Here is a 14,691-nt window from a genome sequence, read left to right as displayed (position 1 = left end):
TCGCTATAAGGCTAGACTTGTTGCAAAGGGTTATGCTCAAGAAAAGGGCATTGATTTTGATGAGACCTTTGCTCCCACTTGTCGTATGACTACCATTCGTAGCATTTGTGCATTGGAAACTCATAATGGTTGGAATGTACATCAGTTGGACATAAAGAGACCTTTGCTCCCACTTGTCGTATGACTACCATTCGTAGCATTTGTGCACTGGCAACTCATAATGGTTGGAATGTACATCAGTTGGACATAAAGACTGCGTTCTTGAATGGAGATTTGCATGAGGAGGTGTATGTATCGCAGCCTCGTAGTTTTGTGCAAAGAGGGCAGGAAAACAAAGTGTGCAGGTTAAAAAAGGCTTTATATGGTTTAAAGCAAGCTCCACGAGCTTGGTATGAAAAGATACATGCATATTTGACTGCACATGGTTTTCAGAATAGTCCAACAGAAAGCACTTTGTATGCTAAACGTGTGGATGATGTGCATCTAATCATTGCTCTCTATGTCGATGACATGCTGCTCACCGGACCAAATGAAAGTCATATTGCTGATTTTAAGGCTGATTTGAATGCCTCTTTTGAGATGTCAGATTTGGGGCATTTGCATCATTATTTGGGGATACAATTTAAGCAGTGTGATGGAGGTATTGCTTTGTGTCAGACAAAGTATATTGAGACATTGTTGCGGAGATTTGGCCTTGAAGACTGCAAGCCTATTGCTACTCCAATGGAGACAGGTTTGAAGTTGAGTCTTCATGATGCTGGAGATCACTTTGATGTCACACTCTATCAGACAGCTGTTGGTTACCTCATTTATGTATGCATTACGAGGCCGGACATTCAGTTTGCAGTCTCACAGGTGAGCAGGTTTATGCATAGCCCAGGTCTCAGCATTGGAAGGCAGTTAAACGCATCTTTCGCTACTTGAGTGGCACCATACATCTTGGGTTGTTTTATCCCAAGGGGGGATCGTTGCCGCCAGATTTGCATGCTCTTTCGGATTCAGATTGGGCTGGTTGCTATGACACAAGAGTGTCCACAAGTGGTTTTTGTTTCATGCTCGGTAGCTCATGCATATCTTGGTTGAGCAAGAAGCAACCTACTATGGCCACTTCTAGTTGTGAAGCTGAGTACAGGGTAGCTTTCACAGCTACGGTTGAGTGTGTGTGGCTCAGACGGCTTATGGCTGACTTGGGTGTTGGACAGGAGTCTGCCACCTCTATCTTCACTGACAGTCAGAGCGCATTGGCAGTTGCGAGAAACCCAGTTTTTCATGCTCGCACAAAGCACATTGAGGTGCATTATCACTATGTCAGGGAGAGACTCTCAGCAGGAGAGATCAACTTGGCCTATGTGCCAACACAGGACAACCTCGCCGATCTTTTCACAAAGGCGCTTCCTCGTGAGAAGTTTGAAGCTTTTCGCAAAGCTTTGGGCTTGCTCCCCTTTGTGGATTGATCTACTTCGGGCATGGCACTCCCCTATACATGAGTGCCAGCTCTCGTTCACACCATCACTCCTAGGGGGGATTTGTTGCCATATATATAGGCAGTGATGTGTGTGAACACACTTAGGACCGCCGGGGCACTTTTTCCCTCTTTAGGAGGTTTTTTCCCCCGGCTTGTAAATACGGCCATCATTCTAGGGCTAACTTATCTTTTGTACATTGACACAATCTAATACACTTTGTGTTGTGTGCATTCTTGCTTCTTCTTCTCCAAGCTTTGTGTGCTTTCCTGCAACCCTAATTCCAACAGCCTTACATCCTCTCCTACTTGAAAAACGCGAGATGTCGTCATCTCGCAAAGTGGGGGTAATCCTTTGCCGGCTCTTCTTCTTTCTCCAAGGTGGCATGCACTGGGCTATTCTCTCAATGCCCATTAAGCCACGTGCGCTAGCGTAAGGGGGGACGTCTTCATGAGGTCTAAGGTGACGACGCTGATGCAGATTCTAAGGTAAGTTGCCAAGTCAACTAAAGGGGTTTGTGTGTGAGAGCCTTTTCAAATTTTAAGGTGAAATATTCTATTCCGGTCAACGGTAAAATTTTCAAAAGATGCCATATTATTATTATTTTATACTAAAAACAGAGAACATCTTCTCGCTTGATGTTTATGTATAAAAATGGTGACCATCTTCCTCACACTCATTATCATCATCAGTGGCAAGTGCAGAGCGCACAGCATAACATCTCTCTCTCTCTCTCTCTCTCTCAGCTCAAGATCCTCGCAGAGCTTGCACATTAAGGCTCTCGACACCTTATATAGAGCCCATCGCTTGTTTAATTAGGGTCTCACTTCACTTCACTAAGCTGATCGCAGTTAGGCAGCTAATCAAACCTTTTCTCGTGTCAACAAACAGTATGGGCCTTCCTAGCCAGCTCATTAAACCACATGCACTTGTCATCCCATTCCCTGCACAAGGCCACATAGGACCCATGATGCACTTATCTATAAAGCTTGCTTTAGAAGGCTTCATAATCACATTTGTTAACACACAGCATAATCATGCACTTCTGAAGAATAATTTGCAGCCCCGTTTTGAAGAGCAGGGCCTTGACATACGCTTTGCAGAGATAAGGGACAAGAGAGAGAACGGGAGCACCAGTGGGCAAGACACCCTCGTTGAGCTGGCCAAGTCTTTCTATAGCTTGAAGCCGGTTTTCGAAGAGCTGGTGGAAGGTCTACTGCAATCCGAGGACACCCCTGTCACCTGCATGATTTCGGACCTTTACCTCTACTTCACACAAGATGTGGCCACCAGATTTGGCCTCAGAAGGCTTGCTTTTTGGACTGCTTCAGCTGGTACCATTGCATCCGTCATGGCTGTTAATCAAGGGCATCGATCTCCTAAGGGTGAGCCTTCATCACTAAGTAATTTAAAGCAAAATTTATGATTAAGTGGGTTAACCTTCTCCTAATCAATTACTATGTATTGCATAGCGGAGAAGATGAAGCACTTGCTTTTAATTATTAATTTAGTCGATTGAATTGGATTTAATGGTATAATTAGCTAATGAATGGGGCTGGGCTTTAACTGCTGAACTAATGGAGAGGCTGCACATATAAGCTAATGGACGGGATTGGGCTTCACGATGACATCCATCCTTGATTTCTACGCTTAGTAGTGGCTAGTGATTAAGATAATCATACTCTAATGAGGATTATGGAAACAAGCCATATTTCTCTTCTAATAAGTTGTGCCACTGCGTTTACAGAGCCTGAGCGAATAACATGGGTGCGAGGAGTGCCACCGCTGAAGGTGACGGAGCTAAACACGTATTTGCAGTCCTACGATACGCAAGACTTCATGTTCAACGCCTTTCTGGAGCCGTATCAAAGGCTAAAGGAGAGCACGTGGATTGCAATCAACACGTTTGAAGAGCTTGAGCAAGGTTCAATGGAAGCCTTGAGAGAGGAGAACAATCCCATATACACAGTGGGACCTCTGCTAGCACTGTCGTATTTCGAAGAGGGTGGAGACGGGCGGCTAGCCTCGTATGGAACGGCTGCCCTGTGGCCAGAAGACCACAATTGCCTAAAATGGCTAAACGGGCGAGAACGGTCATCAGTTCTGTACGTCTCGTTTGGGAGCATTGCTGTCATGTCCGCCCAACAGTTTGAACACCTGGCCTTGGGCTTGGAAGCTAGCCAATCACCTATGCTTTGGGTGATCCGACCGGACCTCATGTACGGCGACGCATCCCTCTTCCCCAAAGGCTACCTGGAAAGAGTGCAAGGGCGTGCATGCTTCGTGGAATGGGCACCCCAGCTCCAAGTACTCACCCACCCGGCCGTGGGCGGCTTCCTAACACACTGTGGCTGGAACTCCACATTGGAGAGCATCTCCGCCGGGGTACCCATGCTTGGGTGGCCCTACTTTGCAGACCAAATGCTCAACAATAGGTGTTCTGTGGACGCCTGGAATGTGGGATTACATTTGGAGGCGGACCACAATGGTCTCATACACAGAGACGAGGTCGAACGACAAGCTCGTGCCCTCATGCAAGGAGACACCTCTTCACAGCTTAAACACGCCACCTCGCTCTGGCGGAAGGCCGCCCAAAAATCTATCAAGGCTGGCGGTTCTTCCAACCTCCAATGGAAGAAACTCGTCAATGATATGGCCCAACCTCCTATTCCTTAAATTTACTCCTTTATTTAAATTAAATAAAAACTTTTCCTCTCCTTTCCTTGGAGGTCGGTTGCTTTGATTGTAAGGCATCGTTTCTATCTATATGGATATATGTTTAACCTTTTGTTTTGTTTTTGTTTTCGGAGCCGAGGTCAACTTGGCACAGCTATATAGATATTTGTTCAATCAAAGCCACATAAAGCACCAACTTCGATGTACGTGGGTGTGGGGACAATAGCCACACTAGGTAGAAAAGGGCTACTAAGAAGACAGCTCGGAGCTTTTTAATTCAACCTAAAAACAAATGAACCATTCATTTCTCGTTTTTATGTGCTCTAATTAACTCATTGATATGTTTTCTTTCTCTTCCTTGATACGTGCACTAAACTCGTTGATATGTTTTCGTTCTCTTCCTTGTGTTATCGGCGTTCTCTATATTCATGTGCCACACTTTCTACCGATTGATGTACAACTAGACTCAAATTGTGCATTTGAGAACCCTTAAGTTAATGTGCGTAACCTTAGTACAAGTAGACTCAAAATGGGCAGCTATGTCATTAATTGAGCATAATATTAGTAAGCTTCTAGAGTCCAAATATCTTGCAAAGCCCATGCCTACAAGACTCTCTTAATTCAATCCCATGGTCTTTTTAATTCAATCCCATGGTCTTTTTAACAAACAAATTTCGCTACTATAGCTTCTATAGGAAAACGATGAGAAAATCTCTACAAATTTGCATTGTGAATAAAAGTTTACTATGTAGAAGCCAAGATGCATACCACTAAAGTTTGGTCCCACGACCAAAAGATGGTACAATAAAGTGAAACAAATCAAATATACCTATGTGGCCTTCATTGAAAATCCAGTTGGTGCAAGACCTGAGGTCAGAGTATGGACAAAGCAGGGAGTTGTTTTGGAAGATCAATCACCTAAAGGCTGTACTAGTAAGGTTCTGATGGAAGCATGCATTCAACTAGGGTTTCAGATTTCATGGGAAAATTCATCCCTCTTTGTTTGCATACATCTAGAGCTCCCATTGCCTATTAATCAGTCTTTAGCTGGTCAAAGAGGAGGAGGGTTGTTTTCAGAGCTCTAGTGAAAAGATATAGGACATCAAACCTTTGATCTCATACGGAGATTGGTCTAGAAGACTGATCAATGCTGTTCATAGAGATGGTCACAAACCTCTAATGATGTGATTACCCCCATTAGCTTAATACAACGGACCCCATACACCTAATCTATCATCTCTCAATCTCTGCATAGCTTTAACCATGGTCTGGTTTTCGTCCTTTACCAGACTGCCTCAACATCCTTATATCACTAAAGCATATGCAAACATGCAGTCTACATGGGGTGCCCTTATTGCAACTTCCCGAGAGCGTCTAGAAATGAAATGCAGATGGGAGCTTCTAGAAACACAGCACGGGCAATGTGCCTGGCTCACTGCCAGCACTAAGGATCAACTCATCTCTGGCCAAACCAGACCACAGTCCCCTGTTTTATAATATTATGCAAGGATTAAAAAAGGTTGCACTACAAGAGGCGGGGCCATTATCCACGCTTTTTTCGACGCTTTAGAACTAAGCTCAAAATCCCCTAAACGTCGAAATACCCGTCGAAAAAAACGTCGAAATAAGTGCCGAAATAAGCGTCGAAAAAAGTAATTTTACCACGCATTTTTTAACGGTGTTTTCGACGACTGTCTCGACGGATATTTCGACGGTTATTTCGACTGCGATTTCGACACGTATTTCGACACTTATTGTGACTGTCATTTAGACGCTATTTTCAATGGATGCAGGAAACTTTCAACGCTGTTTTCGACGGATGTAGGAAACTTTCGACGCTATTTACGAATGCAGGAAACTTTCGACCCGCTTATTTCGCCGCGTGCAGGTATTAAATTTTTTTTGGCATAATGGTGCATCCAGCTGCAGTCTTGTAGCTAGATGCACCATTATGCCAAATTTATAGAGTATGGTCAAAGTCAATTGTACTCTGATGTGAAGAACGAAGCAAATTTGTTGAAAAAGTTAGAGAGAGTGCCATAACATTTTTGACATTACAAAGTAGGTACACAATTCACACAAGTGCAAACAATGGCCAAATTATATTGCAAGATGTGCATTTTACATATCAAGCTCTGACGAGATAAGCCAAAATTGAAATTTACATATCAAGCTCTAACGAGATAAGCCAAAATTTGCATCATGCAATCTATACAAGCTCAAACAAAGATGTGAGCTGACCAAAATGTGTATGTACAAGGGGAAAGACATGGGCAAGGCCACTCTATGCGGAGCCCTCACTCACGATCAACAATTGGTCCTTGCAAAAACCATACAAAACGTTTTTTTTGGTATACCAAAACAATGATCTAACATGACAAGGCAAAGCAAGTATACAAATCATAAGGTTAAGGCTTGCCGCACACTTACCATATCTACAATGCGCTCCCAATTGAGGTAGGCACCTTCTCGCTCAAGCTTCTCCAAAAAAAGAAAGTATGTGTTATGGTGGGGGAGCAATGTCCTCCTCTTCTCCCGTTGCCTGTCGAGACCAACCACTTGATTCTAAAAGTACTAAAACAACAAGATAAGCATTGATACTTACAATGTAGACATAACATCAAATGAAACATATAAGATAAATGTTGATTCTTACAAAGTAGACATGGATTGCGTCCCAACCGCCGCTTCCAAGGTGAGAGCTTCCTATGCTCTCCATTCGGGCTTTGGCCGCATCCTCTTGTTGCTTGTAGCGTTGGGGATTTCGAGCATGCTTTTGCCTCTCCTCATTCCAATCCTCGGTGCTCATGTACCAAGGCGTCTCACCCTCTGCCTTCACTCTCCCAGTCACATCTCCCCGCCAATGTTTCATGACGTCCACCATGTGGTCCTTTATTCACCTTATGGAGATGACATCACTACCGCCGGCCAGCTTGTACTCATCCTTGATTTGATTTATGACTCTATCTTTCTTGTCTTTATCCAACTTTGGCCATGAAGTCATTTGCAAAGACAATGTGGCAAAGCTCGTGGATACGGCTCTTCGTCTCTTGCCCGACATTATCGAAAACCACATTGCCATTGACAATTGTGTAAAACTTTTCTCCATCGGTGGCGTGGGTGTGGGCTGTGTGTCGAAATGTTGTGATGATCGTGAGCATGGAGTGCTTCTGGCACGAGATGGGGAAGGATGCTCACGTGGGGGCGTAGACCCATCTGTGCCCCCACTTGGACAACAACCGCCTCCACCTCCACTACTTGAGCATTGTGCTCTACGAGTGGACAAGCGACCTGAGGGAGGGGTTCTAGTGGCTCTTTGTGGGGTTTCTACAGGTGAACTAGGGTTAGAACTTAGCGGTGGTGGTGCTCGATGGTGCAGAGCCGAAGTGCCCACCCCTCTCCCAAAATATTGTTGTGCCATCCCTCTTTGCTCGAGCGTGGCTTGTACTAAAAAACCCATGAACTGGTTAGGCGACATGGCATATGGAGAGAAGGATGGAAAGTAAGCCGGTGTCTCATCTGGAGTGCGAGACATGTTTCTACACACACATAACAAAGCCCACATAGACACTTTAATAAGAGCATACACATGAATTATCCCTCAACATTCATTATGCATAAAGCTTATGCATAAGGCCTTATGCATAAAGTATTATGCATACGCATGAGGCCTTATGCATAAAGCAATGCTTGAGCCTTATGCATAAAGTATTATGCATACGCATGAGGCCTTATGCATAAAGCAATGCTTGAGGCTTATGCATAAAGCATGAATGAGCATTATGCATAATGCTTACGCGCAAATCTACAAAACAAATCCCCAGCACCCAAGGGTGCAATAATAATAGAGGAAATAGAGGAAAGATCATGTGATGGTTGAGCATACACCACTAGCACCTATTGAACAACAACAAGATAAGCGTTGATACTTACAAAGTAGACATAACATCAAATGAAAGATACAAGATAAATGTTGATACTTACAAAGTAGACATGGAATGCATCCCAACCGCCGCTTCCAAAGTGAGAGCTTCCTACACTCTCCATTGGAGCTTTGGCTGCATCCTCTTGTTGCTTGTAGTTTTGGGGATTTCGAGCATGCTTTTGCCTCTCCTCATTCCAATCCTTGGTACTCATGTACCAAGGCTTCTCACCCCCCCTGCCTTCACTCTCCTAGTCACATCTCCCTGCCAATGTTTCATGATGTCCACCATGTGGTCCTTTATCCAACTTCTTATGGGGACGACATCACTATCGCCGACCGGCTTGTACTCATCCTTGATTTGATTTATGACTCTATCTTTCTTGTCTTTATCCAACTTTGGCCACCATAAAGTCATTTGCAAAGACAATGTGGCAAAGCTCGCGGATGCAACTCTTCATCTCTTGCTGACCGACATTATCCAAAACCACATTGGCATTGACAATTGTGTAAAAATTTTCTCTATTGGCGGGTGTGGGCTATGTGTTGAAATGTCACGATGATCGTGAGCATGGAGTGCTTCTGGTGCTAGATGGGGAAGGACGCTCACGTGGGGGCATAGACCCATCCATGCCCCCACTTGGATAACAACCGCCTCCACCTCCACTACTCGAGCGTTGTGCTCTGCGAGTGGACGAGCAACCTAAGGGAGGGGTTCTAGCAACTCTTTGTGGGGTTTCTATAGGTGAACTAGGGTTAGCGGTGGTGGTGCCCGATGGTGCGGCCGAAGTGCCCGCCCCTCTCCCAAAATATTATTGTGCCATCACTCTTTACTCGGGCGTGGGTTGTGCTAAAAAACCCATGAACTCGTCAGGCAACATGGCATATGGAGAGAAGGATGGAGAGTAAGCCGGTGCCTCATCTGGAGTGCGAGACATGTTTCTACACACACATAAAAAAGCCGACATGGACACTTTAATAAGAGCATACACATGAATTATCCCTCAACATTCATTATGCATAAAGCATTATGCATAAAGCTATGCATGAGGCTTATGCATAAAGCATTATGTATAAGGCCTTATGCATAAAGCTTATGCATGAGGCCTTATCCATAAAGCTATGCATGAGGCTTATGCATAAAGCCTGAATGAGCATTATGCATAATGCTTATGTGCAAATCTACAAAACAAATCCCCAGCATCCAAGGGTGCAATAATAATAGAGGAAAGAGAGGAAAGATCATGTGATGGTTGAGCATACACCACTAACACCTATTGAACTCCCCCTAGATCATGTGATGGTTGAGCATACACCACTAGCACCTATTGAACAACAAGAAGAAAAAGAAGAAGACATACTAGTTGAGGAAGTAGGTGAGGCTCACACAGGATTAGGATCGGATGAAGGTGTACTCATTGAGAAAATACATCTTGAACGAGAAACAGACACTAGAGATAATCGAGAAGAAGAAGAGATTCAAGCTGAGTATGATCATGATGCATCGACAGCTCTCATGCAAGAGCTAGAAGAGGATGGCGACATGGATGAATTATCTTCTACTACTAATTGACAACTGGTTCCACTGATTGACAACAATGATGGATTATTTCTAGAAATAGATTTAATTGGAGCCATGGATCTCGCTGAGGATGAGCAAGTTGATGATGAATTTTAATTTCATTGTAAAATAGAGCACTTTCTTAATTGCACCTTAGTGATGAGGAGGAGGAGCTAGCATTTTTTTTCCTTCAAAGAGCATGATGGAAGTTATACCCTCCTCTCTCCCTCGGCTCCCCCCCTCTCTCTCTCTCTTTCTCTCTCTCTTTATCTCTCTTTCTCTCTGATCATCTCTCTCTCTCTCTCTCTCTCTCATAGACACATATGCTTTTGCAAAGAAGTAGAAAGAGAAGGCTAAAACACACCCTAGGATGGGAACTAGCAAATATTATATATAAATTTAATTTTTTTTAAAAGAAAAATTTTGACTGTTATTTCGACGCTTATTCCGACGACTTTTTCCACGCATATTTCGACAGTTATTTCGACGCATTTTTCCACACATATTTCGACACCTATTTCGACGCACATATCGATGACGCGACTAGGCGTGGAAACTAAGCGTCGAAAAACAATGATTCTCTTGTAGTGTTGTGCGTCTTCATACACCTGTGAATACCGACAGGTTATACTTCAAGCCATGGATGATAGGTAAATTGATTTTCCTTGCACTTTGGGGACATGAAGGGCATCATGGACACCTTTCATACATTGTGTGTGTGAACCATAAGATAACCTCATAAAAATCACGTGATCCACACATAGGTACACACAACTTTCTTACCAAAAAGATTGGTGCATCTCTCTCTCTCTCTCTCTCTCTCTCTTTATATGAGGATTAGGGTTTAAGAAACTACATCGCCTTCTTCTTCTGATCAAAATTGTTGAGTACAAGGCTCCAACCCAAAGGAAAGATGGGGCAAAATTTACCTTATAGGGGTTGTCGGTGCCGGTGTTGGCTATAGCTAGTGAGAGAGAGAGAGGAGGCAGAGGAAGAGCAGGCATGGGGAGAGATAGGTAGGCATAGTTTTCATGCTGGTGACTTGTTGCAAGCGAGTCTCCAGATGAATAGTTGGCCCCCCTTCCCCCGATACCAAAACGAGAATATGTAGTTTCCATGGCCAAAGATACGGTTGGCAAGCCGTTGCTTGGATGGAACAGAGTATATCCTTAGTCCCCCTCCACACCCACACCCAAAAATAAAGGTACTAGTAGGTTCCCCCACGGTTGCGTTAAGCCGGTCTCTAGATGAACAGTTGCCCCCCCCTTCCCCCGATACCAAAAGGAGAATATGTAGTTTCCATGGCCAAAGATACAGTTGGCAAGCCGTTGCTTGGATGGAACAGAGTATATCCTCAATCCCCCCCCACACCCACACCCAAAAATAAAGGTACTAGTAGGTTCCCCTCATGGTTGCGTTATGGAGTGAGATGCATGCTAGAGCCCCACACATAGGCTTCTTCCAAGAGAGAAAACCATCATCAACCACACTATGCATGTGCCATGTGTACTGTGTCTTAGAAAACCATCATTGGTCCAGATAGACCGTAGAGTACTTTATTATTCTTGTGCCTTACTTTGAGAAGATGAGCTGATGCCCTTCCCCACCTTCTCCCTGCTTGCAAGCTGTGACCTGGCGCTAGCCCCAGATTTCCCCATAAGACTCATGCTGCACCAGCACACGCCCTTGGTTGGTGGTAGTGGCACATGATGAAGTAACCAGCAAAGAGGGGCATCACACAACACCAGAACGACATGGCCGCTTCTTCTGCCCCCCCTCTTCTCTCTATAGTGCCAACTTTCTCACAAGGAAGGGGTTGAGCTTCTTGGCGGCAGTGGCGGCGGTAATGGCAGCAGCTTCTTCTTCTCCTTCATGAGCGGCCATGGTAGTGCGACACGCCAAAAATGCAGGGCGAGAGTGAAGTCTCTCTCTCTAGGATGGGTTCTTTTTAAGGCATCACGCCATGCTCTGCACCATCCGATTCTTTTTTAGATGAACTATGTTTGTATAGTATCATCACCTCTAGGATTTTCAAAGATGAAGTGATATGTTGAACAGTCATGCAGGCACCTTGTGATATGTTGAACAGTCATGCAGGCACCTTGTGAGTGTCAACTCATGTTGAGCTTGACATCTCAACACTCCCCCTCAAGCTCAACTCTAGCTCATAACCTCCAAGCATATCTTAAAATCAGTGGAGCTTCTTTGCTCCCAAGGCCTTTGTGAAGATGTCAGCGACCTGATCCTGTGTGCTGACGTAGGCCAAGTCGATGTCTCCCACACCAAGAATCTCTCCTGATGAAGTGGCAATGTACCGCACATGATCTTCATGATCTACAACATTCTTTGAGTATACCAAGATATCATCAAAGAAGACAAGAACAAAATCATCCAAGTATTCTCTGAGAATATCCTACATAAGATGATTAAATGTCGCTGGGCATTAGTCAATCCAAATGGCATGACTGTGAACTCATAATGCCCATAGCGAGTATTGAATGTTGTCTTCAAGATGTCCTGTTCCTTGATTCTGATCTAGTAGTACTTAGATTTTAGATCTATCTTTGCGAACATTTGGGTTCCACTTAACCGATCCAAAAGTTCATCAATCCTAGGGAAAGGATACTTATTTTTAATTCTTAATTGATTCAATCCTCTGTAGTCAATACAGAGTCTTAACGTTCCATCTTTCTTCTTTTGAAAGAGAACGGACGCACCCCAAGGTGAGACACTGGGTCTGACAAATCCCTACTCTAAATTGTTGTCTTAATTGCTCCTTAAGTTCTATGGCTTCAGGGACTAGCATTTTGCATGCACGTTGGGCCACTGGCTGAGCTCCGGCGGGGGTTAACTTGATCTCATGATCTACTTCGCGAGACAGAGGCATCTCAGTTAGCTCTTCAGGGAACACATCTGCATACTCACTTAACTACTCTGGTTCTTTAGCCTTGCAATTTATGTCTACTGGATTCACCTTAACGGCATAAACAGCTTGCCTTTTTTTGAGCCCTTTTAATAATTTAGAAGCCTTGAGTAATTGCGGCACTGGGGATCCGAAAATTCCAGTTTCTTGAACTTTATTCCCGTGAAGGTCAAGGAAAGATATGGTGTGTTAGCTTGATTCTTTTTGGAGCCAATCCATTCCAAGGATTCCATCATAGATTCCCAAGGGTAGGACTCTGAACTGGCACTCTGTTACGTTCCCATCTAGGCTAAACTAAATAAGGTCTGTCTCAAGGTGTGTGAAAAGAATCTTTCCACTTACATAGGTTTCCCTGATTTTTGATTTAGGACTAAGTTACGCAGACATCCTGGGGAAATAAAAGAATGAGTGCTGCCTGAATCAATCAAAAGCTTGAATTGCTTACCTTGGTACTCTGCTGGGGTCTGGAGGACTAAAAATTGACAGTTATTCCCTTGATGCTCTATTGCTGCATAGATCTGTCCTTTTTCTTCCTCCACTTCCTCAGCTATAGTGAGTGATAGCTCTAGCTACTACAGTCTGAGGTGGAACTCTCTCTCTTTGTGGTTACTCCAATTCTGGGAGGGAGTTTGGAGACTGCTTTGCATGGAGGCTGCAGGCTGAGCTGGCACTCTTATGGGGTTACCCTGATTTTGGCGCGGGGGACCCTGATTGGGACTGATACGAAGGAGTCTATCTCTAAATTCTGGGACCCTGGCTTCCTTGGCCCACAGAAGGAGATGGGAAATCCTTGAGATGGTGCCCAAATCCCTGACATCCGAAGTACCTGGTCTCACTTCGAAGCTCTTCCCTTTGCATTCTTAAGAGAGCCGGAGTTCCTGAGAAAGTACTTCGAGAGGGAAAGGTCTTTCTTCATTCCTGAAGCTTCCCATCTCCAGATTCTGGTTGGGACCTTGGTGTCTCTTTGGAGGCGGAAGGTTGGAAGAACTTCTCGGTGTCTGAAATCTCTTGAAGGATGAGGGAGCTAGCTTTGGCAGGACTTTCACGATGAAGGCTTTGGCGAAGTCTTCGCCATTCTGACAGCTTGTGCCATGGACACTGACTTGGCATTCTTGACTAGTGTGTCTAAGGGTTCGTTCATTCCCCTAATGAACTTGACCATAAGTTGCTCTTCGTCTAGAGGTGGTGAATACTTGAGTAGAAGAGAAAATGCCTAGTGATATTCTTCGATGATTTTGCTTCCCTGGTTTAGATCTAAAAATTCATTCATTATGGTTTCTAAAAACCTAGGGAGACAAATTCTCTTCCTTAAATAGGCTTTAAGATCATTCCAAGATTGTGTATTTCTATCCAGATGGTTGGTGTCACAATGGTTTCTCCATGCCACCTTGGATGTTTCCACAATTTTCAGCCTGGCAAGAGCCATTTTGCTCCTCTCATTGTAGCCGGTGACATCAAAATATTCCTTCATTGCTTCAATCCACTTCTCCGTAGCCTCGCCCAAGGTCTCCCCTTCAACTTTTAAGGGTCCTAGCTGAGTTCTCTGAAGAGCCTTGCGAACGTCGGGGTCAAACTCTTCTTCTTTCAGAGAGGGTCTGGCTGACGGCCACAGTTTCCTCGCCTCATGATTCTGTAAAAAATGATATATTATTAAATTTTTATTTTGATATCATCCACGCGATCCTAAGACTTAAGAGGCTCGAAAAATAATTTCTTAAACAAGATAAATGATCTTATTGGAGATCTATGCGGTAACAGATTTTACTTCATTAATTCGTCAATAAACAATCACTTATACAACAGGGAATTTTTCCACAAAACATTTCTTTATTTATAGAAAGGTTGCAATATGTACATAGAGCAGCTCGGCTCTAGAAGTCAAAACCAAGGGAGCTACTATCTTCTCCTTATTAAGAATAAAGCGACTAAGGAGTCTATAGATTTGGTAGGAAAGTTTGAATTTTTGAGGCCTTGAGTGATATAAAATAACACCATGCATCACTTTTAGCCTCATCAAAATCATGGTTAATGAGAGATTCTGCCTCAGGATCGCACACAGTGTCGCAAGAGGCGTGGACATACTACCCTGCAAACCACTTATGCTTCCATCGCTGGGTCAGGAAAATATGAAAATACAATATGTAAA

General features: G+C 44.0%; 1 protein-coding gene across 1 annotated transcript; it reads left to right on the top strand.

Moving 5' to 3' along the window:
- Nucleotides 1-2,141: 2,141 nt before the first annotated feature.
- LOC147617205 (UDP-glycosyltransferase 85A8-like) lies at nucleotides 2,142-4,251 on the top strand. Its single transcript, XM_086776813.1, has 2 exons — nucleotides 2,142-2,848; nucleotides 3,211-4,251. Exons 1-2 carry the CDS (start codon nucleotides 2,356-2,358, stop codon nucleotides 4,137-4,139), a joined length of 1,422 nt encoding a protein of 473 aa, XP_086632939.1. The 5' UTR covers nucleotides 2,142-2,355; the 3' UTR covers nucleotides 4,140-4,251.
- The last annotated feature ends 10,440 nt before the right edge of the window (nucleotides 4,252-14,691 follow it).

This window comes from Cibotium barometz, chromosome 37, assembly GCF_041138505.1.
Source record: "Cibotium barometz isolate CiBa-2024 chromosome 37, ASM4113850v1, whole genome shotgun sequence".
In the NCBI taxonomy this organism is placed as follows: domain Eukaryota; kingdom Viridiplantae; phylum Streptophyta; class Polypodiopsida; order Cyatheales; family Cibotiaceae; genus Cibotium; species Cibotium barometz.
Note: the sequence above shows the minus strand (reverse complement) of the source record. Positions and strands in the feature narration are given on the sequence as shown.

What these genes read in the sequence shown, in the direction of transcription:
- LOC147617205 (XM_086776813.1), top strand. Translation starts at nt 2,356, where the DNA reads ATGGGCCTTCCTAGCCAGCTCATTAAACCACATGCACTTGTCATCCCA. An exon ending in AGGGCATCGATCTCCTAAGG is followed by an intron (nt 2,849 to 3,210) that starts GTGAGCCTTCAT and finishes CTGCGTTTACAG; the next exon opens with AGCCTGAGCGAATAACATGG.